The sequence below is a fragment of the Hypanus sabinus genome, chromosome 13 (assembly GCF_030144855.1).
Source record: "Hypanus sabinus isolate sHypSab1 chromosome 13, sHypSab1.hap1, whole genome shotgun sequence".
NCBI lineage: Eukaryota > Metazoa > Chordata > Chondrichthyes > Myliobatiformes > Dasyatidae > Hypanus > Hypanus sabinus.
The window spans coordinates 46,646,763-46,673,983 of NC_082718.1; the positions used below are offsets into that span (position 1 = coordinate 46,646,763).

The 27,221-nt window shown below is 39.4% G+C and overlaps 1 protein-coding gene across 3 annotated transcripts in view; it reads left to right on the forward strand.

Moving 5' to 3' along the window:
• The first annotated feature begins 6,401 nt into the window (after positions 1–6,401).
• Positions 6,402–27,221, forward strand: part of LOC132403834 (copine-8) — a 336,023-nt gene continuing 315,203 nt past the window's right edge. For 2 of the 3 annotated variants that reach the window (XR_009515366.1, XM_059987560.1), the window contains exon 1: positions 6,402–6,967. Coding sequence is in view for 1 of the 3 variants with exons in the window: in XM_059987560.1 (XP_059843543.1) it covers positions 6,891–6,967 (77 nt within the window). In the remaining 2 variants the exon portion in view is untranslated. The remainder of the gene's footprint in view (positions 6,968–27,221) is intronic. The other variant, XM_059987561.1, reaches the window with a different exon arrangement.

A 27,221-nucleotide genomic window follows, 5' to 3' on the forward strand; every position in this document is an offset into this window, starting at 1 on the left:
ATAATGCACCAGATGCGGATTTACTAGGGACCCGAGTTATTTTGTGTTTTCATATGCGTCTCATTGTCATAAAAGACAATAAGATGTATTACTTCCCTCATGACTTGTTATTCTTCTCCCTCTTAAGCCCTACTGGGGCAGAGGCTGCCAACAGCAGCTCGCCAACATCTTCTGTCCTGGGCTAATCTTTCAAGTTGTACCCAGGTTTAGTCCATCTTCTTGGTGTATCATTTCTATCCCAAGGATGAGGTATTTGAAGTTTCTATTAGTGTTTCTGTCACCCTGGGATTTTACAGGATGGAGTTGCTAGCCCCATGCACAACCCTCTTCCTTCGCAGTCAGGCTTGGGACTGTCCGTGGCGAAGTTAATGACTCATTATGCCTACTCGTTATTTTTCTGTCTTACATCCAAAAGAATACTCATGGCTCATTGAAAACCAACAGTTCTTAGTCTCTCACTTTTTAAAATATGTTCTGCTTTTCAGTTCTTTTTCTTCTAAAGTGCAAAACTTCAATATTCCCTGTGTTACTCATGCCAACTCAATTTTAGCCATAGACTGTATATCCCTTTTTAGCCTCCTTGGTGCTTAGTTTCTTACCCTTGTCAACAGACCTTTGTTGCCCTCCTCAATAATATATTGTAAATAATTGAAGCTGATTCTTGCGGTAATCTTTTCTTTATTGTTTGAAAATGATCTATTTATCTCAACTGTATTTTGCCATGTAATAGTTCATGTTGATATAATACCCCAATACAATTAGGTCCCTTATTTTACAATAACCTCTTCTCTGCACCTTAACACCTGCTTCTGAAGTCCAAATGCAATCCACTCATTCCACTTATGCAGTTGATTAGTCACTGCCCCTAAAAAGACTAACAGATTTCTCAGGTGTGGTTTCCTTTTCAAAATGTCTACCCAGTTACCTTAAGATTTCAAAGAGCCTTGTAACTTGATGCTAACAATAGATTCTAGAATTTTCCTTAAATGATGCCAGGCTAACTGAGCTTAAATCTCCTGATTTCCCACTTACTCCTTTATTAAGTTTGGATGTCTACCTTAAAATCTGCACAGAATATTTTTGAAGATCTAGACAAATCAGTCTTCTATGTTTGTCATCACTTTTTAAAAAAGAATTATGATGCAGGCCTTTATTTTCAGACTTGTTCATTTTTTGGACCCATTCATGTTTCCAGTAGAGTTTCTTTATCAAGAATTTCTTTGTGTTCATTTTGCTCAGTGAATCTTGGTCCTTCACTATTTCCAGAATTGTTCTATTGTTTTGTGTTGGTGTGAATGATTTACTATTTCCTTATTAGATTTTCATGAGTTGTTTTTTCCCGTTTTTGCCTGCAGGCAATCAATGCTTATTAATATTTTCCTTTGTATGGGCTGTGGAAACTGCTATTAGCTTCCTTATCTTTTTTTTTCATTTCCATGTTTATTCCAAATTTTTTCTTTCAAAATTTAATGGAGAAAAAGAACAGAAAAAAGGGAGAAAAAAACCAGGAGTAGGTGATCTACCCTGTTTTCCAATGTCAAAGCTGATTCTAAAATTTTCCCAATTCTCAAGCTTACTACTCCTTTCAGTAAGACTATAAATCTCTTCCTAAATCTCATATTATCTTTAACCCCTCTTGTTAGCTGTATTCAATTTTGTTGTGATTTTTTTCAGTCCCTTGAGAGAATTTATTATTCATTACATATCTTCTTGATTCCTAAGGTTGTCACAACCAGAGTGGTAATGTGGATAAGCTCCCACTACCTATCAAGTGTTCCCAAATGGTGTGCGTCACTAACAGCCTCTGACAACCAAGACAACAAACCTCTTCACGAGTGGCTCACGTACTAGGCCTAGTGGAACTGTTTCTACTGGCAAGAGAAGGGGCAAAGGCGGACCACTGGTGCCTCAAAACCAGTTGTGTTGGACAGGTGGGGCCCATCAACCTTGGATGGCAGCCTGCTTAGGAGAAGGAAAACTCTGATTTTAAACACCTGCTGCCTTGTGGCCATAACCACCCATGGGAAAGGCTTCGGGGGTAAACCCTGAGGAAGAAATCTGGAGCTGGGGTCCCTAAGGCCGTTTGATGTTGTTTATGACTTCACTATGGCAATGACACTGGTGCCAATCTGTATCAGCCTTGCCCTTCCCTTGGACTACATCAGTGACGTGGAGGGGGGAGCCCGCTGCATGGTTCTTCAAGTCATCACACCCAGGCTTGCGCCCTAGAGAGGACATGGTCCACCAGAGGCACAAACCCATGATCCCCTGAGATCGAGGGTTGCCTACTACTACATATTGCTCGCATATCTTTTAATCCAGTTTTTCAATCTACTTTAGCCAATCCACCCTCAACAGTTCCATAGTCACACAATTATCATTTAACAAAAAAACCACTGGAGGAAATCTGCTGGCCAACTTGCACTGATTGAGCCGAAATACCTTCTCCTATTTGTAACAGTTCCGTGGAGACACAAGAGACTGGAGATGTTGTTAGCTGGAGCAAAGTAACAAATTGCTGGAAGAGCTCAGTGGATCAGGCAGCATCTGTGTAGGCAAAGGGATGAGTGATGTTTTGAGCAAAGGCCCTGCTTCAGGACTAAAATTGTAGAAGAGAGATAGCCAGAATAACAAATTGAGGAGTGAGGCAGGACAGGGGTGACTTGAAACATCAACCACCCCTTTGCCTTCACAGATGCTGTTTGACCTGCTGAGCTTATTTTTTGCTCCACATTCAAAGCCCACATTCTCTTGTGTCTCCACTGAACTGTTACCAACAGGAGATTTTTCGGTCCATTCAATTTAAATTGGCTTCATTTAGACCCTGCCCTTCATAACCATGCAAATTAATTTCCTTCATCCATATTTGATACATTATAGAAAGTCCTGATTAATTGAGTATAGTTTTCTTATTTCAGATTATTTCTTATTTCAAACTATGGCTAACATGAGAGGGCACAGTTTTAAGGTGCTGGGAGGTAGGTACAGAGGAGATGTCAGGGGTAAGTTTTTTACGCAGAGAGTGGTGGAATGGTCTGCTGGCAGTGGTGGTGTAGGCGGAAATGACAGGGTCTTTTAAGAGGCTCCTGGATGGATACATAGAGCTTAGAAAAATAGAGGGCTATGGGTAACCCTAGGCAATTTCTAAAGTAAGTGCATATTTGGCACAGCATTGTGGGCCAAAGGGCCTGTATTGTGCTGTAGGTTTTCTATGTTTCTATTATTGCCCCAATTTCAGACTAAGCTAACTCACTCTCAAATCTATTTTAAAATCAGCTCAAGTCCTGGATCCCAGGAGGCTTGTTATATACAAATATACCCCCATCTCATTGCAAAATATTAAATCAAAGAAGTTTGTTTAGATCCTTAACATTCAAATTGACTTGAAAGTTGTTCTCTTTTCTTTTCCAATCTTTTTATTAATACCAAAATAGTAAATATAACATAGTATTGCTACACAATTATTGGGATTACATTGTTAACAGTTACATATATAAATATATAATCAGTTAATACGAGGGTAATAAACCTCCCAAAATTGTTCAAGTACAAATATAGTATACATAAAAAAGGATTAACACATCCAAAAAGAAAAAGAAAAAAATATATACCCTCCAAAAAAACTAATCCAAACAATACTAACCAAAAGCTAAGCAAAAGAAAAGAACATGAGCTGTTTGTAACATCAAAAAAAGACACAACCATTAGCGTCATCAACTCCGAACCTATCTATTAAAACAAGATAATAGGTTTGGACAAAGGTCAAATTACATCATATGAAAGTGTTGAATAAAAGGCATCCAATCTTTTTCAAATTTTATGGATGGATCATATATAACACTTCTGATTTTTTTCTAAGTTTAAACATAGCATAGTTTGAGAGAACCAATGAAATTTGGTGGGAGAAAGTTGTTCTCAAACTAACCCTTTACAAATAAACTCTTCTCGGGCTTCGAATATAACCGACGTAATTGATGACAAACTCTGCCAGGGGTGATGTGAAAGACGAAGATGGCGGAGATTGTCAATGAAACATCCTTTATAATTAAAACCTGTAAATGGATGGAAGCCTGAGAAGACTTTATACATCACATACACTGGGAAAGCTCCAGATCCTAAGAGATCCTAAGAACTCTCACTAAGAGTTAGAGAATATAAAAATGAGCCTTCTATGATGTTTTAACTTGTTTTATATGCCCCCCTCCATTTCCTGATGTATGCCCAGTACTAGTAGCAAAGCCCCAACCTGTGTATTTTTTCCTTAGCCCTCCTGAAGCTGACTCATCCTCTTGACTTTCCAGGATAACGTTTCTTCCTCTTATTTTAATTTCAGGGCTATTAACGCTCAACTCCCTTTCAATTTTATCTTTCTCTTCTAAACATCAATATTTAGCTCACAGCCCTGATTACCCGTCAAACTCATCTGCATTAGTTCCTGAGGACCGTTTAGATCACCGAACCCGTTGATATTTTCAAATAAAACAAAGGGCTGAGAATACTCAGCTGGTCAGTTAGCATCTGTGGAGGTAATATTGCTGATGGGTGTCAGAACTGGCTGTTTAACGTTTCAAGACAATTTATTTTTTGTGTAATAAGCAAAGTGAGAAAGCAAGTGTGTTTACAGAGAGGAGGAGTGGAGTGAACTTTTGATTGTTTTTGATAGAATGCAGATTGGTCCAGTGATATACAGCTTTCAGTGCTGTCTACATAATCCATTCATAGGGGTGTTTGGATGCGGGGGAGTGTGTGGAGGAGGAAGATGTTGGCCCTGTCAGATTGCAAACTTACTGGAACTCCCGGATCCCTGAAGGCTGCACCTGTGCAGGGGAAAAAAAAAACTTAACTAATGTTCAGGTGGATGACAGGTCATTTCTGAATTCAAGCAACAACCTGTGATTGGTAAATTTAAATCCTAAGAACTGCGCCGTGCCAAGGTAAGATGACGAGCTGTTCCTCCAGCTGACACGATGCATTTTGTTCTTATTAGGTAAATGAGAGTAGTTCGAAAGGGAAACATATCCAAAGGAACATGTTGAAATCTTGAGGTGTGGCACACCGCAGGTGTCATTGCTCATCTTGCCAGCATGTAAAAAATCCACTTACTGCTCATCATTCAGTTATTAATCAGTGAACATTGTGTTCTGGCATTCACATCATCACACACATTCCCTTGTTATCTCCTTCTCATCCCTTTTTTGCAACGTAAAACACGCTTAACTTTTCACCTTTTCCCCATTAGGTGAACGGCATTTGCGCTATAACATTAACTCCCTTTCTCGTTCTACAGATGCTGTTTCTGACTTGTTGAGTGTTTCCAGCGTTTTCTGCTTTAATTCCAGCATCTTGTCGCTTTCCCCTTTCATTTGATAACATTGGAACATTTACTTTGCTGCAACCGTTAGGCAAATTTACATCTTGTGCCTTTAGCTGTAATTGTTTTTCCCGCCATCACACTACGTTGATTACAAACGCCTTCCTACCTTTGTTAGGTCCCACCCGCCCGCCCGCCATCCCCCTGGTCTATTACTTTTATCCTGATGAAATAAAATATTTATCATTTATGTTTCTTCCTAAACACTTTACCTGTCAGGTTTCTCTGATAATAGTACAAATGTTATCAGATAAATCTGGGAGAAAATATGTTGTAGTTAATCGGTGTTTGGAGATCATTTTCTTGAACCAAACTTTAACGACGTGTATACAATAGAAAGAGAATAACAAGAGATACCAGTTACTGTCGAAATCGGTATTTCTCCCTTTAACTCCTAGCCAATTACTTACTGCATGTGCATCAGCGTACCTGCTATTTATTTGTTCATACTTTCCACGCGTATCTGTGAAAAATCGCTTCTTGTTACGCACTTTAAAAAATGTTTGTCATGTTCCATCGATCTCACGAAATGCAATGGGGGTGTGAAATCGGCGCATTAAACAAATCCCACGGAAGTGTCCCCTAAATGTAACTCAAACAGGCTACACAGGAGTGAACAGTGGTCAGATTGTGATTTACTAAAGCAAAAAATTACTTCGTTATTATCGCGGAATTGCAGTAGATTACTGCCTATTATATGTTAAGTAATTTCGCATAAAACGTGTCCAGATGGTTCTATTCATGTTGGGACAGATTTTGCCCCAGCTCGTTAGCATTCGCATCGTCCACACGAAGCAGGTAATTCCCCGTAGACACAGGGATAACCCAAAGCTACCCACCGGAAGTGCTGTAGGTCTCACTTCATTAAAAAGTTTACCCTGTCAGCACAGTGCAGAATCACAGGCACTGTAATATGTCCACAATCTAATGCGAAATTCGCCACCGAATTGCAAGCACTGTCTTTTATTAGATTTTATATTTTGAAAAAGATTACTGCAGCAACAAAGTTAACGCCGCTTGTGGTCGTTTATCTGTTCTTTGAAGAAACGTAATGATTTGCTGCATTTCTTCAAATAGTTTAGGTACGCCGTTTCCCAGACGAATGGGCCCTTGAATAAAGAAAGACTTTCAATTGTATATAACACTCTAACGCGAGCGTTAGTGGCGTTTACATATTTCCCTATGATGTTCGCGAAGATGTCGTCGATCTTCAAATAATTCTGGGATGATAGAGTACTTTTCACATCCTCTCTTTAAATTTCTTGGAACCCCCCCCACACACACCGTTGAGTAAAATGCCTGCCAGTGCTCCTCCTCTGAGCTGGGCTAGTTGGGAGTTTTGGTGCGGATACAGCTCAGTGCCATTGCTCTCCCTCTGCTCGCTCGCTCGCTCCCGCCTGCGGACGTTTCCTTGTGTTTGTGATGAAGTGACATCACTCGGGCACACGCTAACCCGAGCCGTGGAGCCGCTCAGTGCTTCGGGGCTCGGCTGGGAGACGCCGTGCGAGGCTTCAGTAATATGGCGTCCATAGGTGACTTCGATCCTCTGCATGCCAACATCCCGGCCACGAGAGTGGAGATCACCATTTCTTGCAGGTAAGGGGCATCCTACAAACCCCCTACCCCGCCCCCGAAAAAGCACGCGAGCACCAGCTGAGCACGAAGTGTCTTTAGCACTCACCCCGTGTACGGGTGGCTGAGCGTCCGCTTAAAGTGAGATATTGGGAATGACTTGGGGAAAGTCAAGTCAGAACTATAATACGGTTCTCTGCACAACGTGGGAAGGCATCCGAGGTCCTGTTGGGATCGCGTACAATTCGATTACCCCTCAAGTTGAAAGTGTTAAACTGAGTATTGGAAAGTTGACAGGGAAGTGTCTCTCAGGTGGGGGTGGGGTGGGCAAGAAATGCCAACTTTACCGCATCTTATTACAGTGTTTTTGATAAGACGGAGTACAGTTCGACTCGTTGCTGAGAATGAAACTGAAGTGATGCGGTGGTGTTTTGAACTGTCCGAACCCCTCCCTGTTCCTCATCCGTGAGTTATCGAGGCGTCAGCTCTGGGAATTATCGCACATTACTTGCAAATAAGCGGAGGAATTTCCCTGTTCAGTATATTAACTCTTGGGGTGCCGGACTTTTAAAGGAACCCTTTTTCCCCAACCTAAGGGGAAATTAAATAATTTTAGTTTATTAAATAATTTTAGTTTTTAAGCAGTTTTGCGGATTGTGTGCTGGGGTCGTAGGTAGCCTGTATCTTTAAACCGACATTCTTGACATCTTTCTTTATAAAAGTGATGCCTTAGACCCCGACTTGCCGTTTATTTACATGCTCGGATATTCTAAGCACTCTTTATTGCTGATCTAGTTATTTGTACAGTCATTTTAAATTTTAAAAAATACACGAGGAAACATCTAATTTTGGAAGCGGGATTCTGTTGTGTCCGAAAATACTGATTCGTATCGTGACTTCCCATTTGTAACAGAATGCTCTAGTAATTCCAAAACAGAAGAATATGACCCTCAGAGTAACTATTTGATCGCAATTTGAAATTAGTGCTTTCTCTCGAGTGGCTGTCCACTGACCCCAGGTCTTCCTCCTCAGACAACAAATTAAGCCCGTTCAAACACGGAAAGGAGGTTGCATCTTGCAGAACTGACGCGGCCGCCTTGGAGTTTGTAAGATGTTGCTGGAATGTGATCAGATTTTCATTACAGGGAAAGCCCTCCCCAGCACCGAGCTCGTCTGCAAGTAGCAGTTGCAAGAAAGCAACATCAAGGACCCCTGCCGTCCAGGACATGCTCGCCTCTGGTCATTGCCACTGGAGCCTTAGGCTCCACACCACCAGGTTCAGGAACAGTTAGTGTCCTTCAACCATCAGGCTCCTGATCCAGTGTGATAACTTCACTCACTTCCACAATGAACTGTTCCACAATCCAGGACTCCACAACTCACATTCTCCGTGCATGTTTGCTGTTTGATTGCCTGTCCTTGTGTGGGTTTCCTATTTACTGAGAATGCCCACAAGAAAATGAATTTCAAGGTAGTATATGGTGACATATATGCACTTTGGTAATAAATTTACTTTGAAGTTTCAACTTTGAGATCTTAACTTTGAGTTGGATATTCCTTAATGTGCCAATGAATGCTTGATTATTAGCAAGAGCAACTCAATATTTAACGTGGCCTAGACAGTGGCATATCACATACCTGTTGGGAAAATCATGAACAAGAGGTCCTGCAGATGCTGGAAATCCAGAGTACCTCACACAAGTTGCTGGAGGAGCTCAGCTGATCCGATGATATCAATGGAGAGCAATAAACTGTCAATGTTTCAGGCCAAGATACTTCATCACGTGCTTAGCAACACCTTTGCATTGTAACTTACAGAAATGTAATTTGTCTTGCACTGTACTGCTGCCACAAAACAACAGAATTCAGGACATAGGTCAGTGATTCTGATTCTTAAGACTATAAAACCTAGGAGCAGAATTAGGCCAATCAGCCTATCAAGTCTGCTTGCCATTCCATCATGGCTGATTTATTATCCATTTATAAGACCATACGATATAGCAGGATTAGGCCATTCAGCTTATCAGTTGATTCTCATAGATATTTAGTTGAAATTTTCAGTATATAACAACATTTCTCGGTCTCTAGTGATAACAAAATCTCAAGCCTTGTAATTCACCATAACCTATTAATTGTGTATTAGCCAAATTGAAGCCAGTACTGTGCTGAAACCTCAGCAGAAGACGTTGGAAAACATTCAGAAGGTTAGACAAATGTTTGTAAAGGTCTGCTACCTACTGCCATGTTCAACTTTCCAGGCTGTAAGAGTATGTGAAGTAAGTTGCACTTTAGTACCACCAGTTCAAAGGGTCTGGGGACGTAAGTAATTGTTACACACCTTCAAACACTTCATGAACCAATGTCACAGACAATGCATCTTCCAGTCAAATATTTGAAATAATGTGCCATGGTGAATTTAGGGTTCTTGTACATAGTTGAGTGAATAATTAGAGTTGCTAAAATATGTTGTATTAAATACGGGAAGCATGCTTCTTACTTACACCTGCTTCTTTCTAGTTATAATGTTGTCACTCTCAATCTTTGCCAGGATTAATTTTCATGTAACCCTGTAATATGTATTTACAGTTTAAAAACCAAGATGGGGATGCAAATAACTTCTCAATGTTGGGCAACAAGAGTCGATGTCCATTAATATTGTAGGATGGATTCAGTTTGTTATAAATAACCAATCATGAACATCATACAACAAAGAGGCAATGCAGCGATTGCTCAGAAAATTGATGCACGTTACTGAAACACTAATTTCATCAGCCTGCTTCTATTGTATATGACACTTTAAAAATTACTTAATTGTCCCATAAAATTGTGACCATCTATCTCTCAAAAATATCCCAAACAAGGATGTTGTCTACATGGACTTTGGCAAGGTCTTTGACGAAGTCCCGTATGGAAGACTGGTTTAGGAGGTTCAGTTGCTTGGCATTCAGCATGAGATGGTATTTTGGAATTGATACTGGATTCGCAGGAGAAGTCAGAGAGTGCAAGTATATGTTTACCTCTCTGAGGGAGGCCTGTGATTAGTGGTGTGCTGTTGGTGTTTGTTGTGTGGCAAATTTGCCGATGATACCAAAAATAGAGATGTGGGAGACAGCAAGGAAGGTTAGCAAAGCCTGCAGTGGGATCTGAACCAGCTGGAAAAATGGGCTATAAGTGGTAGATGGAATTTAATGCAGGCACTTTGGGAGGACAAGCCAAGGTAGGGTTTACACAAGGCACTGAGGAGTGTGATAGAACAGAAGGATCTTGGAAACCCATTATTCCTGAAAGTGGCATCATGGGTAGGGAATGTCATAAAGAGAGCTTTTGGCAATTGGCCTTCATAAATTGAAGTATCAACTGTAGGAGTTGGGGTGCTATGTTGAAATAGTATAAGATGTTGCTGCGGCCTTATCTGGAGCTTTGTGTTCATTTCTGTTCACTACTGACAGGAAAGTTATCAATAAGATTGAAAGCATACAGGGATGTTACCTGGACTTGAACTGAGATGTAGGGAAAGGTTGAATAGGTTAGGACTTGGTTCCCTGGTGTGTAAGAGAATGAGGGGAGAATTGAAGAGAATAGCTATGGTAAATGCAAACAGGATTTTTCCACTGAGGTTGGGCGAGGTGCGAACTAGAGGTCAAAGGTTAAGGATTAAAGGTGAAATATTTAAAGGGAACCTGAGGGGGAAATTCTTCACTCAGAGGGTGATACGAATGTGGAACAAGCTGCCAGCAGAAGTGATGGATGCAACTTCAGTCTCAATATTTAAGAGAAATTACATAAACTTATAAAAAGTTCATGGAGGGGAGGGTTATGTAGGGCTATGGTCTGGATGCAGGTTGATGGGATGAGACAGAATAACAGTTATGCACAGACTAGATGGGCTGAAGGGTCTGTTTCTGTGCTGTTGTGTTCTTTGACACTAAACCAAAATTGGCACAGAGTTTTGGATGTGCAAGGTACAATCAATCTGTGTATGTGAATGCAGTATGTCAATGTAATATCTTGCTAATCTGAGCCACGCTGATAATGGAGGAAACACTGCCCAAGAGCCTTGGAAGATTTCATTTTTGTATTATCTTAATTAGAATAGACACATTAATCAGAAAGGGGAAAAGGATATTCTGAAAATGGAGATTAATGTGTTGTTTATAAAAATCCTTCTTAGCTATCAACAAATATTCCTTTAGGGAGTTATCAGCAAGGCATCTTTGTTGCTAGATTCCTAATGAACACCGATGGGAGGACCAATTTCAGCAATAATAATGCAGTGCTGCAGACCAAATTCTTTGTGGTTCGTGTCCAACTAATTAAAATCTACAGTAGAATCCTACAGGAAGATTTATATTTTTTGCTGAAAAGAGCCAAGGAGTTCTGCATATTGAAAGAAAAGGCTGATGGAGCCATATGGCACAGCCAATGGACTTCGTCTCTGGCACCCAGCTGGTGTTTTGATGTGGTTCTGTACAGCAGAAAAACTTATGAATCAGAATATATTTTCTAAAGTTATAGATACATATATCAGCATGTGATATAACTAAAAGTGGAATGGGGAAAATTGAATTAAAAAGTACACAAGCAACTAAAGCAGGGGCTTGATTGCTTGTGCCTGCTCTGTAGTTGAATTGGGTGGTGACCAGTCTTTTATCTTTCATCTACTTTCTGGAATAACCCCTTACAATGGAAGGCGGGTATATTGATGTTTTTGCAGGAAGACAAACCAGAACAAATCTTTCGATTACTGAGAATGATGAGGGTACAGATCATGATTCGAATCTGAAAATCTACCACTTAAGGATTGTAGACTGCATGATAAATGTAGCAAGAATCCTGAAAAAGAAACGGCTCATTAAACTATTGAATGCTACATTGGTCATGGCTTTCATTTAATGAAATATTCCCCTGGCAGCTTAACTAAACAGTGAGCAGCAGAGCGAAAGGAACAGAAAGCCACCTTTGCTTCTATAGTTAAAAGCACAAGTTGGAATGACCAGTCATTGTTTGCTGGACTCTAACTTCTGCAGCTACAGGTACTATATTTCAGATTCAATTTTTGGATTCTGATTTAGATTTATTTATCATGGGTACAGTGAAATGTGTCATTTTTGTTAACAACCAACATATCCAAGGATGTGCTGGGTGTAGCTCACACAGGTCACCATACATTCTGGCACCAACATAGCACACCCACAATGCTTATCAGAGCAACACAGAACACAACGCAACAGAACGTACCAAGTGACAAAGCAGCAGCAGCACAAGAAATACCGTTTCTCCCTCCCACCCACCCACCCTTGCAGACGTTGGGTCTTCAACTTCCCCATTGGACTTGCAGAGATTTGCAGATTGGGGTCTTTGATCACTCGACTTTTGGGCTTCTGATTGACCTTTGGGCTATGGTCTTTGGTATCCACCCAGGACACGCCAATGAGGATATGAACTCTTGCTGGGCACTTACTCTGTTCCTTTCTTTCTGCTAAAGTTTCTTCTGCCACAAACATTGTTTTGTGGTATACAATTTGAAAAAGGGAAGTTCAATCAAAAATTGTAAAAACTGGACAATTTCCAGACTTCCTAATAGACCTCATCAGACCAATATTCTCATCACCTTGCTCGTCGGGTAGCATCCCGTGACCCTTTCCAAGTGGTGATGTGTAACTGGAGCTATTGTTAGATGCATGCTACACTAATTTGATGAAATGAGGCAGGTTGGTAATTATTTTTCTTTGGTGCTGACTTTAAGGGTCACGAGAAGTAACAGAGCTATACTTTCAAAGATATCAGCTGTAGCCATTTGCCATTTTCCCTTTGGAGTCTGCACCTGATTACCCAGTAATTTGAGACTGAGCCTTTCCTATTTCTTCTCATGTTTACCATGTTTTTGATTCTTTCATCTCATACCTGCCAAAAAGTTTTGGTGACTTGGATCCCTTTTTCCAGAATATACTGCTTGGACTATTTTTCATCTGCATTTAGTGGAGAAGGAAGGCCCCTTTTTTTTTGTGTATGAATGATCCTTTAATTGATGGAAGACTTGGCAGAGGCATGTTTGGGAAGCCAATGGATTGAATTGCATGACTGAAAGATGGTATCACTGGAAAACAATTTTTTTTTTGAAAGTGTTGTTTCCTCAGAATTTTTTTTTGTTTATGATAGGCCGCCTGAAGCTGATCACAAATATTAATTCAGTCTACTTGTATCATGTAGAATTTGGAGAAACAAGAAATTAACATTTATTGAATATAACACGTTTAATTGCATAATGGTGCAATAGTTCAACTAGGCTAAAAATGTTTTGTTGATTGCTTTCATTTGTTCTCAGTGTCTGAGGTGTCTTCCTTAAGAATCCAACAATAATCAGCCAGCATTGATGGATTCCCGTTGCCCTGATACCATTTCTCCATGACCATGGCAGCCTATTGAATGTGATAGTGGACACGCTTACAGATCAACAATTTAAAACAAGGTTTCTCTCCTTGTTTTAATGGAGTGAGTACGCCTTAGAGACAGTCTTCAGTGATTTTTGGATTGAGTCAGGGAGTTTGCCTTGAGAGCTGGTGTTTGTTTCCTCTTAATCTATGAAGTGTTTTAGGTAGTAGCTTTTCCATGGCAAGTTTCATTGGAACATTTCTTAGTGCGCAAAAAAATCCTTTTATTTCACCGAAATTACCTGTTTGGTTTGCTCTGATAGCTTTTTCTATTTTACTGTAGTTAATTTTATTAGCTGCAGTAAAATCATTTAAACAATCTAATTGGAATCCTCTCTGTATTCACTTAAACTTTGAGGAGTTGTTTAATCTGCTTCCTTTCCCTAGTCCTGGCTCTTCAGCTTGCAGTACTCGGTGAATTCATTGCTTGCTGGTTCTAGTATCATCTTTCCATTTATTCCTTGAATGAATGAATGTCTTGATTTTGTGATAGTATGGTCCCCAATGAATATAAATTGATCATTATTTTTATAATTAAATAATAGATTCATGAATCCACAAGCACTACCATTTTATTTGTCTTTAGCACTACCTTTGCATTGTAACTTATAGAAATTTAATTTGTCTTGCACTGTACTACAAAACAAGATCCAGTTCATATGTCAGTGATTCTGATTCTTAAGACCATAAGGTGTTGGAGCAGAATTAGGCCATTCAGCCCATCAAATCTACTCTGTCATTCCATCATGGCTGATTTATTATGTCTTTGTAACACCATAAGACATAACAGAATTAGGCTGTCCAGCTCAATGGCTGATTCTCATAGCTATTTAGTTGAATTTTCAGTATATAACAACATTTCTAGTACTGAAATGGATACTAGAATACTAGAAAGGCTAGAAATCTCAAATCTCGAAATCTCAGCCATAATCTGTTAATTGTGCATTAGTGAAATAGAAGCCAGTACTGTGCTGAGACTGTTGTGACATGAACAAAGTCACCGGAGAGATGCAGCTGGTAGATAAAAAGTAGCTTTTTATTCGAGAAAATGAGACAATCTCTGAAGGATGAGGCCTGTTTGACCCAATATTACATGGCATTTTAAATGCTGAAGATCAAAGGACAATTCTATAGTTACAATGTACCTACAATGCTTCCTTTGATTTACATATTATTTCACACCTCTTTTTTCACACCCATGCTGCAGATACCCCAAGTTAATGATAATTGGAATTGTCTTTTTTTTCAATTACACAGCCTTAGGAACCTATTGCCCAGGACTGCATTTTAAGTTTAATCTACAATCCATGTTTAGTTCTAAAGACTGGTTGCTGAAGTTAATACTTTGTTATATAACCTAACTCCAGAATACTCCCTAAGAGAGACCTCAGCAGAAAATGCTGGAAAACATTCAGCTGATTAGGCAAATAACTGTAAAGATATGCTATCTACTGCCCCGTAGGAGTACCTGATGTAGGTTGCACTTTAGCTCGGTGCCGCCAATGCAGAGGCTCTGAGGAGGAACTGTTGCACACGGAGGAGCTGAGTCAGGTCAGGAAGCACCCCAAATGTAGAAATGGTGGCTCATTCCATGGAGGCACGTGAAAAACGTTAACACTGCTGAATGTGTTGACTGCAAATGCAAAGGCTTTGCACACCAATTATAATTTTGTGTGTGTGTATTTTTAAAATAAAAATCTGTGGAAAGAGAAGCGGAGTTAATGTTTTAGATAAATACCCTTTGTAAAAGCGTAATCACTCTTGAGAAGTTTTAAGTTCCAGTCATTGATAAGGCATTATCAAAATCAGAAACCCAAGTGTACCTTTCCCACATCTAACAGAAGGAAGAAGGGAACCAGAAGGAAGCTAACAATTAAATTAAAATCTTTCCAGTGTTGGAACCATTTACAGTGAAACGCTACTTCATAATGCTAGGTTCAGTCAGTAAAGTGAGCTCAGTCCAAGATCACAAACCTGAAATCTCAGATCTACATGTCTTAATTTTGCAACCTGCTGAAGCCTCCACACAAGAAATGCAGATCCTAACTCAGAAGTGTAACACTACAGACCACCTTTTGCACTACTGAGGACTTATCTGTTTTTCTTGCACTAATGTTTTGCACAATTTTTCTTAATTGTTTTGAATTCTGTAGCTCAGCTCCTTTGTGTTGTTTGTATTAAAGTCCCTGTGATGCAACTGCAAGTAGCAGTCTACCTGTACCTTATTGTATTTAAGCATCTGTCAGTAAGTTCGACTTGATGCTGGAAACTTGAACGAAAACAGAAAATGTTGCAAACACTGAGAGGCATCTGTGCAAAGAGAAACATGGTTGATGTTTTGTGTGGAGGTAGTATCACTGGCCCGTTTCTTTTCAGAATATGGGATAAGATTATTTGGGGAACTGATTTTGATCACCACAGATACTTATCTGCTGCAGGAAAGTTCATGGAGTTGAGGGATCTTAGAGAGACTCACTGCAATGCCCAGCTATTTCAGATGGTAGATTTCCTTGAATTGCAACTTGGTTCCTAATCCTAGTCGTAGGATAGGATTTGGATGTGAGGACATTCTGACTGGTTTTCAATGCCCAGTGGCTGAAATGGCTTTAAGGTAAGGGTTCTAGTTCCCAACCTTTTTTATGCCATGGTCCACTTCAAATAAGCAAGTGGCCCGTGGACCCAGATTGGGAACCCTTGCTCTTAAACAGATAAATTTTGAATTAATTTCTGTAGGTCCGAAGCTATTAGAGAGAGATTAGCTTTGTTTGTCACGTGTACATCGAAACACACAGTAAAATACGTTGTTTGCGTCAAATCAGATCAGTGAGGATTGTGCTTAGGACAGCCTGCATGTGTCACCACGCTTCCAGCACCAATGTAGCGCCAACCTTAACTGAACATCTTTAGAATATAGGAGGAAACTGGAGCACCCAAAGGAAATCCATGCAGTCACAGGGAGAACATACAAACTCCTTCCAAACAGTGGTGGGAATTGAACTCCGATCTTACAGCAGGCGCTGCAATATTCTGTTACAGAAGGAGAAGGAGTATTTGCCTTGGTCACAGTGTCTCAATTAGTGGATTTTGCATGCTAAAACTGGTGAGAATACACTTTTGGATACGGCAGCTCTTTTTAAATGAGTCTGTCAGACTACTTTGCCAATGACTGGGTGTAAGTTAAACTTTACATTATTGTTGAGAATGCAGTTGAGAATAGCTGTAATACATAACCCTGTGTGTTTGAATGAACATCTTGTTATCTCCTGACACCACCTGGTTAGCTCATCCCAGAATAATGTCAGGTAACCATGGAGTTTCTAACATCTGTTGAGCCATACACAATGTGAGTTATCATCTTTCATAGTGGAGAGGAAAAGAAGGGTAACAAAATCTTTTCAGTGAGAAAAATCAGAGATTTTACTTCAATTAATCCTTTCTGAACTAAAAAAACGTTTTCTCTGTTGGAGTCTAAATGATAGTGTCTTGCTTATCTCAGTTGAATCTCCAAAGGCAGAACAATAAATCTCAATTATGCAACAATTGACGGCCTGGTCTGGATTATAACATTCATTTGCTTATCGTCCAGTGTACTAGGAGAATTTTGCTGAGCTGATGTTTTTGGACAGGGTAGAGGACCTTTAGGATTTTGCACACTGCCATTTCAAGTTCATGTTCATGTTTAATTGTCATTCAACCACACATTAATACAGCCAAATGAAACAGCTGTACTCCTGGGCCAAGATGCAAAACACAGTACAAACAGTTATAAACAGCAAAAAGTACAGCTAGCACATAAAAGAAAACAGTAAAATGCAGTCACACAGGGGGAAAAAAATATAGGCCAAGTCCCTGAGTCTATGGATGTTGCAGCAGTCTGCAGTCGAACACAGTATAGCTTGTCTTCTGCTGCATCTTGAGGCTAAAGCCATGTCTTTCAATCAACAAGTGAATTGGAATTGTAGCACTCCACAGTAACAATGTCCATTGGAGTATTGCAATCACAAGAAAAGTGACTAAGATGTATTCTTTTGGATGCTTCAATGAATGAACCGAAGATAATATGGAGTTCTTACTTTAAACATATGCATACCCAAGTGTTATCCTGTGTACTACAGCTTGAATGTGGAGGTTCGGATGCCCTTGGCTGTGGAGTAGAAGCAATGTGGATTGAACAATTCTCCTTCCACTCCATTTGGAAGTTTGTTGGATGCATGATGCAGCATTATTCCATTAGACTCCAGTTAGAGTTCCATCAGAGAAAATTGAAGATTTATAGCTGTTCGATTTATTTTATTTTTTTAAACTTTTTTTTTAAAAAAATCGATCTTTGGAAAACAAATTTCATAAATTGAAAAATGCATTGGACAGGAAATGGTGAACTGTTAGTAAAGATGAGTGAATCATTGGCAGTAATAAAGATAAATGACCATTGTTGTCAATTAAGTATTCCAGAAAACTTGCAGAAGATGGTGAAAAAGGAAGAAGAAATAAGTTGCCCTGATATTACTGAATCAGGTAAAGCGTTGCAGTGAAAGGATCTTGGCCTTGATAATCTCGTATGTATAGTCAAGGTGAGGCTACTAAAGAGCAAAGGACAGAAAGCATTGGTGGTACTTGGTGCAAATCCCACCAAACAGGAGTGTTAATGTAGGGCACAATACAAATTAGGAAATGCATGTTGCCTGTGACCAGGGTAATGAATTCCTTTGTTTCAAAAAAAATCTTTACAAATTATGATTACACTGTTCTCTGAAGGCCTTTTAACTGCCAGATCATCAACTAACTCTTTCTCATGGCACAAAATCAAAACTGTGTAAATAGCATGGGTGGCAGCTTTCTAGAGTGTATAAGAGGTGATTTTCCTGATCAGCTTGAAGTGATCCACTGTGTGCTGCTGGATTTTGTGCAATGAGACAGGGTTCATTCATAAGAATGGTAATCATAATTTGATATAATTTTTTTTTACATAGAGATTGAAAATGATTGGCTCATTTTGAAACCAGCATCTTAAATCTGAATGAAGCAAATTCCAAAGACTTGAGGCACGAGTTTACTTATTTCTTTACTGGGATACAGCGCAGAATAGGCCCTTCTGGCCCTTCAAGCTACTCTGCCCAGTAAACCCTGATTTAACCCCAGCCTAATCATGGGACAATTTACAATGATCAATTAACCTACCAAGCGGTATGTCTTTGGACTGTGGGAAGAAACCGGAGCACCTGGAGGAAAACCGCGCAGGCATGAGGAGAATGTACAAACTCCTTACAGAGAGTGGCAGGAATTGAACCCGGGTCGCTGGTACTGTAAAGTGTTGTGCTCACCACTATGGCACATGCCAACGCATGGAGTTGGTCGTAGTGGATTGAGAAGTTACATTAAACCCTACAACAGAAAATAAACAATGGCAAATATTTAAAGAATTAACATACCATAATATATGCCCCTTTAAGTCAAAAATGTCCAGTAGGAAACTTGGAACAGAACAGGCATCTGGGCCACAGTGTTTATGCTGGCCATGATGCCTAATTAAATTAGTCTCACCTGCCAACACACGATCCAATTCCATTCATGTGCCTGTGTAAGTACCTGTTAAATATTGCTATCGTATCTGCTTCTACTGACTTGCAGGCACCTGCCACTCTCTGTATAAAAAAAGCATGTCTCACTTCCTTAAAACTTACCTCCTCACTTTAAACTTTTGCTCAGTTTGGCATTTTCACCTAAGAAGAAGACTCTCTGACTATCTGCCCCATCTCTGCTTCTCATAATTTTATATACTTCTATCACATCACCCCTCAATCCTTGATAGTCCAAAGAAAACAATACGCTAATAATAATAATACGATCATATTGGTACTAAACTCCAATTCAGGAACAATCCCCATTAAGCTGTTTCCCATTCTCTCCAAAGCTTCCACATTTGTTCCATAGTGTGGGACGATCAGAATACTCCAAATGGGGCCTAACCAAAATATTCCATGTAACTGCATCATGCCATCCCTGATTTTATACTCAGTAACCCAACCAATGAAGGCAAGCATGGCAAGAGCTCTCAATACAAATTAGAGATGTCATTTGATCAAAGGGAAGTTTGCCCACATATGAGTAAACCTGAGGATTCAGTAAAGTTCAAAATTCTACAAGGTTGAAAATATAAGAAAAGGTAAAGTAGAATACGAGAACAGTCTGGCAAGATACATAGAAGCAGATGAAGAAAACCTATATAAATATATATATATATATATATATATATGGGTTAAGTGAAGTTAATGTAAATCGCTTTCAAACCAAGGCCAGATAATTTATATCAAAGAACAGGAAAGTGGGAAGATACGTGTCATCTTCATGGAATATGTGTTTATAAAGATTAGCTTTATCTGTCACATATATCAAAACGTACTGTGAAATGCGTATTCTTGCATCAACGTCCACGTCCAGCGTGGTTCAAGGATGTGCTGGGGGCAGCCTGTGGGTGTTGTCATGCTTCAGGTGCCAACATAGCATGCTCACAACTCATTAATCCTTACCCCTGTATCTCTTTGGAATGTGGGGGGAAAACCAGGAAACCCAGGTGGTCACGTGGAGAACATACAAACTCCTCATTGATAGCTGGTCATGTAAAGTATTACACTAACCACTACGCTGTTGGGAGCTCAAAAAATAGTCAATAGTTTAAAGGACTCTTCATCTCATGTTCTCAGTATTTATTGATTATTTATCTATCTATTTATTAATTATGTCTTTCTCTTTGTATTTGCACAGTTTGTTGTCTTTTGTACACCGGTTGAACACCCAAGTTGGTGTGTGTTTTATTTCATTTAACAGGTATTTAGGCAGATGAATGGAATTGGATTATGTGTAGGCAGATGAGATTATTTAGGCACCATGGCCAGCATAAACACTCGGAGAGTCTTTGAGTGGATATTGCAGTTTAACTTGATGGACAAGGATTTGAGATGGAATCTGAAAATATGAGATTTTCAGATAGAGGAGATTGAAGTGCAGGTATTTGTTTTTATTGAGACATTGGTAAGTGTTGGTGTTCCGAGGGACCTGGGTGAGCTTGGATGGAGACCATTGAAATTTAACGTTCGGTTCTGTAAGCAACTTAGAATGCAAATAATATTTTTGGCCTTTCACTTGAGTCTTGTAGTAAAACAGGGACCTTCTGCTCCAATTATAGAAGGCCATGGTGAGTTCACATCTGGAATGTTATATAAAGGTTGGTCTCCTTACCCTAAAAGTGATGTACTTTCCTACTCTTAATTGGGGTTCTTTGGTCATCTTTGATTGATCTTTGTCTTAATCTTAATATTTACAGTAATAAGTATGTGAGCACAGTGCTGTAGATTTGCGGCAGCTGTGTATGAGTCCGTCATCAAATTGGACTATCTCCAGTTTTCGACCTCAGTACATCTACACTGTTTTCTTCATAATCTTTTTGATGTTGAACATATTTCACTTCATGATGCTAGATGTATTTTTGTGTTGAATAAGAGAATCTTCTCATCAACATTCTTATTGAATATCCGATACAAAAATGATATCAAATTTTTTTGTTTCATTAATTTCAAATGTATTTTCAGGAAATGATTAGCTGAGACACCAAGCAGTATTGCAGAGATTACAGACTGAAAATCCCAAATCAACAAATACGGTTGATGACAAACCATCCTTGGGTTAATGGTGGTCTCTGGTAGTGTAGATTCCTTTAATTATTAATCTTAAATTACGTAAGAAAAATAAATTACATTCATCTTTTGTTTCCAACAAAGGAATGCAATGATATTAAAGGAATCCTTATTGTTATAGATGGAGAACATGATTGAGTTTTCTCCCCCTCCTTTTCCACCCCTCCCATAGATTATGATTGACCTGCTTCTAGCAGATTGTTTGTTGCTCTGAATTCCAGGATCTGCAGTTTCATGTGCCTCTGCTAGTTTTCATGCATTTGTATTTCTGTATAACATAGGCAGAGGACATTTGGCCCATTGAATGTATACCAGTTCACAGAGCAATCCTCCTCCCTCAATAATCCCTCTTCCCTCTCCAACCCCCTCCCCCATTGGTGGGGAGAGCCCATGATATTACAGGAAAGACACTACCATGGATAGAAGATTGGCTGACTGACAGGAGGCAGAGAGTCGGAATAAAGGGGGCTTTTACAGATTGGCTGCTCTTGACTAGTGGTGTGCTGCATGGGTTGGTTTTGGGACTATTTTCATGTTATATCAATTATTTGGGTGAAGGGACTGATAGTTTTGTGGCCAAATTTGCGGATAATACAAAGATAGGTGAAGGGGCAGGTAGTATTAAGGAAGCAGGGGAGAATGGCAAAGAAGTGGCAGATGGAATATAGTGTACATTCATGCACTTTGGTAAAAGGAATAAAAGTGTGGACTGTTGGCTAATTGGGGAGAAAATTCAAAACTCAAGAGGTACAAAGGGACTTGCGAGTCATTGTGCAGGATTCCCTAAAGGTTAGTTTGCAGGTTGAGTCGTTGGTAAGGAAGGCAAATGCAATGTTAGTATTCATTTTGTGGAGACTGGAATACAAAAGCAAGGATTTGATGCTGAGGCTTTATAAGGCATTGGTCAGACTGCACTTGGAATACTGTGAGCTGTTTTGGGGCCTTTATCTAAGAAGATGTGCTGGCTTTGTAGAAGGTCCAGAGGAGGTTCACGAGAATGACCTTGGGAATGAAAAGGTTAACATATGAGGAGTATTTGGCTCTGGTCCTGTACTCGCTGGAGTTCAGAAGAGTGAAGAGGCATCTCAACATGTTGAATTTTGAAAGTCCTCAATAGAGTGGATGTGAAGAGGATTTTTCCTGTAGTGGGGGAGTCTAGGACCCAGAGGGCACAGCTTCAGAATAGAGGGACTTCCATTTAGAACAGAGGTGATGGAAAATTTCTTTAGCCAGAGGGAGGTGACTTTGAGGAATTAATTGCCAGAGACAGTTGTGCAGGCCAAGTGATTGAGTATATTTAAGGCAGAAGCTGATAGTCTCTTGATTAATCAGGGTGTCAAAGGTTATGGGGAGAAGGCAGGTGGTTGGGGTTGAGAGGGATAATCGATCAGCCATAGTGGAATGGCGGAGTGGGTGAATGGGCTAATTCTGCTCCTATGCCTCATGGTCTTACGATTTAAAGCTGTTCTGTAAAAGAACAGATGAGTTGTTACCCTTTTCTCGTGACAAATACTTATATCTGCTGGCCAGTAGCCTAGAAACAAATGATTGTTTTGTACCTCTTTACTTGTTTTAACCTCACTATGTGGCGACCCATTTCCTGGCACATCCGAACCGGCTCACAATTAGATAGCCTACGGGGGTTTGCGAGCACAGAGCTTTGGAGCCTCTGCGCCATGGGGGGCAGGTTGAGGGAGGCTTAAAAGTGAGGCTGAAGATTTCGAATAAAGTTTTTCCTTCGACTGCAGTTACCGACTCCGTGTCGTAATTTTAGCGCTGCATGTAGCACACCGCTACAACTATTCCTTTTCTTGTACTGTTTATTTTGTAATTTATGATAATTTTATGTCTTTGCTCAGTACTGCAGCCACAAAACAACTAATTTCACATTGTATAAGACAGTGATAACAAACCTGATTCTGATAATGTTGCTTGGGGGGAGCTTGCCTTGCACAAACTGACAACTATGTATTCCTATTTACAGCAGTGAGTGCCATTCTTTAAAAATACTTAGTTGGATAGAAAAATGCTTTATGTCTTGATTTTGTGCTGTATGTTATATAACTATATACTCTTTTTAACATTTTGACATAGCACAGTTGCCCAGGTTGAGTTGGTTATAACCAGTTACTCTGAAGGGAATCTCCAGCGTGCATTTGTTTGCAGGTACGTTTGGGGTTTGTGCAGCCCCATTGCAGGCCCAGCATGAGATGAACAACATATGCTGGCACATCTGCTCTGCTCCCTTGTTGGACTCCACATGCTGGGATTCCCCAAGGTCACTCAGGGGAATGCAGATCCACAGTCCCATGTCAGCCTGACCTGATATGAGACGGAAATCCTCCTTTATTTGAATGGGGGGATTCCTGACTTTAGGATTAGGAAGTAAATGTCGATTACAGTTCTCCGAAGTCTGTTTCAGATGTTGATCATTCCACATACACAGAAGATTTTCCCAATGTCAATCCAGGAATTATCTTCATCAAGAATGAATTTCCCCTGCTTTAACTATTTGATGCTTTACATATTCCTCAACTACAGTTTAAGACTGATTCTCTGCCTTCCTTCTGGGTTGAAAATCTATTTTCTGCTTCTCCTTGTAATTTAAATACTTGACGTGCTTCAGTCTTCTGGTACTTCTCTATACCATCTTCACTGTTTCTCAATGAGCAGTCCAGATGACCCAAGTGGTATGCTTAACAGAAATACACTCTTGTGGGATTCACAAATCACCACCAAAAATCTGGGATATGGAATAAAAATTCTTGATTATAAAGTTATGTGGAACACAAAATAGTTTTCTTCCAACTCATTTCTTCACACATATGTTGATGACATGGCTTCTTCTTACAAAAAAACCTATGATATGGCCTCTCTTCTGGGAATGCAACCTCCCCATCACCCCGCCCGTATTTCCCCCTTTCCCATGGGGATCACCTGTATTTGTATTTACTTACCTTGAAGTGTTTATATTGCCACTGATGTAGATTGTATTTTCATTTCATTAGGTCATTCTAAACTTCTTAATTATAATCCCGATTGGCATCCTGCTTCAGGATGCATAAATCAGTTTGTTTCATGTTTCTGAAAAGTTATTTCAATAATTCAAACTATCCTTGAGGTGCTGCATTTAAAGTTGCCCTCTCCTTCACAATTTAATCTGTCTTCTACAATAATGAAATGGCTGAGTTGTCTCTGGTTTGTATTTTCCAGAATCTGGTCATGCAAAAAAAAACTCTGCTTTACCTGAAGATGGGTTAGAAAACAAGAAATAGGTTATCATTCACAGACCATGTAAGGGGAGACAGGACTTAGTAGTGCAGAGAACCTGCAGAGTTACAAGTTTGACTGATTAATGCATTCTGTTGGACAGTGAAGTGTACTGAGGCAATAACTCAAGACTGCCAAAGCAAACACGAAAGAGCAGAAACTGGAAATTAAAATGCAAAAAAATCTGGAAGTTGGGGTGAAACAATTAGCATTTCAGGTCAATGATGTTTCATCAAAATAAACACTGTTTGACCTGTTAAGCATTTCCTGCATTGTCTGTTTAATTTTAGTAACTTGAGTAAGTGATCCAAAAGGACATGTTGGCTTTAGTGATGCAAAAGACAAGCCATAGGGTTGAGAAATGCGTAGATGACAACAATAGCAATTATATTATTTTTGTATTATACAAATTATTAGTTGCTCTTTTTCTATTAGTTAATTTGGTTTTATGTTTAAAGCCATTTGTCAACTCTCAGAATGGGCATTGATATTGAGGATTACATTAGAAGGAGCCCTCTAGTTTATTGGGATCATGATGTTGGACTATAATTTTTTGAATGGCTCGTGTATTATTGAAATGCTTCAATTTCCTTCCCAGTCATTTTACTATTTGTCTTTAAGAAATGCTATTCATCCCTTGGTTTTGGGTCCCAGACTTTTTCCAGATTCCAGCCTCTCTTGCCCAGATGTTTAACATTTTATTAAGATGCTATTGTATCATTTTGTAGTTGTTTTTTGAGTTGAAAGGTATACCTACATTGTGTTTGTTGCAGATGTGAATATTAGTGGCCAGTAGGTCAAATCTCAATCATGTAAGAGGTTAATGATTAATGCAATTATCTTTGTTGCTCAATATGAAAACAAGGTGTGTTTATTAAGGCTTATTTCAGTTGTGATGCCAGATAAATAACAATATGTTTTTGTCATGACTTGCACTATCTTACTTCACTATATTTAGCAAATATTTAAAAAAATGCAGGATACTTCATAAGATTTTGAATACCTAATTAAATGGTAATCTACTGTTGAAGAATCTGCTAGCTTCCTGTGGATATGCCTTAGGACTGTTCAGTCAGAAGTTTAATGTGCTGTGGGTAGTTGTCCACTTTAGTTTACTCTTTGCTTCATCACACATCTTTTCTTTCTCTGTGAAAGTAATGTTGCAAACCAATACACAAGCAGCAGAAATACTCAGCAGGTCAGGCTGGAATTTTGGGTTTGGGTTTATCAGAATCAGGTTTATTATCACCGGCATATGACGTGAAATTTGTTAACTTAGCAGCAGCAATTCAATCCAATACATAATCTAGCAGAGAGAGAGAGAGAAAAAATAAAACATAATAATAAACAAATAAATCAATTACATATGTTGAATAGATTTTTTAAAATGTGCAAAAACAGAAATACTGTATATTTAAATAGTGAGGTAGTGTCCGAAGCTTCAAAGTCCATATAGGAATCAGATGGCAGAGGGGAAGAAGCTGTTCCTGAATTGCTGAGTGTGTGCCTTCAGGCTTCTGTATCTCCTACCTGATGGTAACAGTGAGAAAAGTGCATGCCCTGGGTGCTGGAGGTCTTTAATAATGGACGCTGCCTTTCTAAGACACCGGTTCCTAAAGATGTCCTGGATACTTTGTAGGCTGGTGCCCAAGATGGAGCTGACTAGATTTACAACCTTATGCAGCTTCTTTCGGTTCTGTGCAGTAGCCCCTCCATGCCAGACAGTGATGCAGCCTGTCAGAATGCTCTCCACAGTACAACTATAGAAGTTTTTGAGTGTATTTGTTGACATACCAAATCTCTTCAAACTCCTAATAAAGTATAGCCACTGTCTTGCTTTCTTTATGACTACATCGATATGTTGGGACAAAATTTAAAAAAAAAGTCCTGGGCTTAATGTGCACCTTAAAGAGCCGTGTACGTAATCCAGAATGGCCTTCCAGGATAGGATCAAGGGGAATGCTGCACTCTGCTTTGTCTGAGAAAATAAACGGAGAAATCTCTTTGCTCTCAAGTGGATGTAAAAAAAAATCCTATGGCACTGTTGAGGGGTAGAAAGCATAATTGCTGTGTTAGTAATAATAAAACTGTTCCTCCTCTCAGTTGCTGATTGGTGGATGTTGATGTTTACAAATTAGCGGCTACATTTTCTTCAATGGCTATACAGTACATTTTGTAGTTTTGGCTTTTCAGTTCTTTAAAGTGCCCTTTAAAGAGAGGTTATGACATGTGACATTCAGCTTCTTTTCTCAAGCATTAATTATACTTGCTAATGAGATGTTGATTTATGCTTTTCAATATAGACATGGTAAACTTAATCAGATTAACAAATTTTTCTGTGGCTGCTGCCTTGTATAATGATGGTAATTATTTTGTTATAATTGTGGTATAATTATCAATTCTTTGTTTAGAGTCAACCATAAATAATCCTCTAAACAAAACTGTAACTACATGCTGCTTCCGAGACCTGGACTGACAAGCTCTGAGGGTATGCCAAAGGCCTCCTCCTAGACTAATATAAATATTGCACTGAAGGGAGGAATAATTAGAAAGTCTCTTAAATCTGAATAGATTTGGTCCCTTCTGTATTTTGTGCTCCTTTTGTGGAGAAAACTTTGTCCTGTAAAAGTCAATCAGAAAGGATTAGGTCCTTGCAGAGAAAAAAAATTGCCTATGGTGAAACTAGGGTAAATCTATATGCTCGTAATCCACTACATATTGTTGTGAAGATGCCAGGTACTACTGCGAACAATCCAGTGAAGAATTAGCAGTAAATTTGTAGACCATTTCCTCACTAATGATACCATTTTACTATTAATAAACCAGAGGAGAGTGACTTCGCCTGCAGTTGTTTGGCCTAGTTTCTGAGTCTGCAAGTGGGGGAGT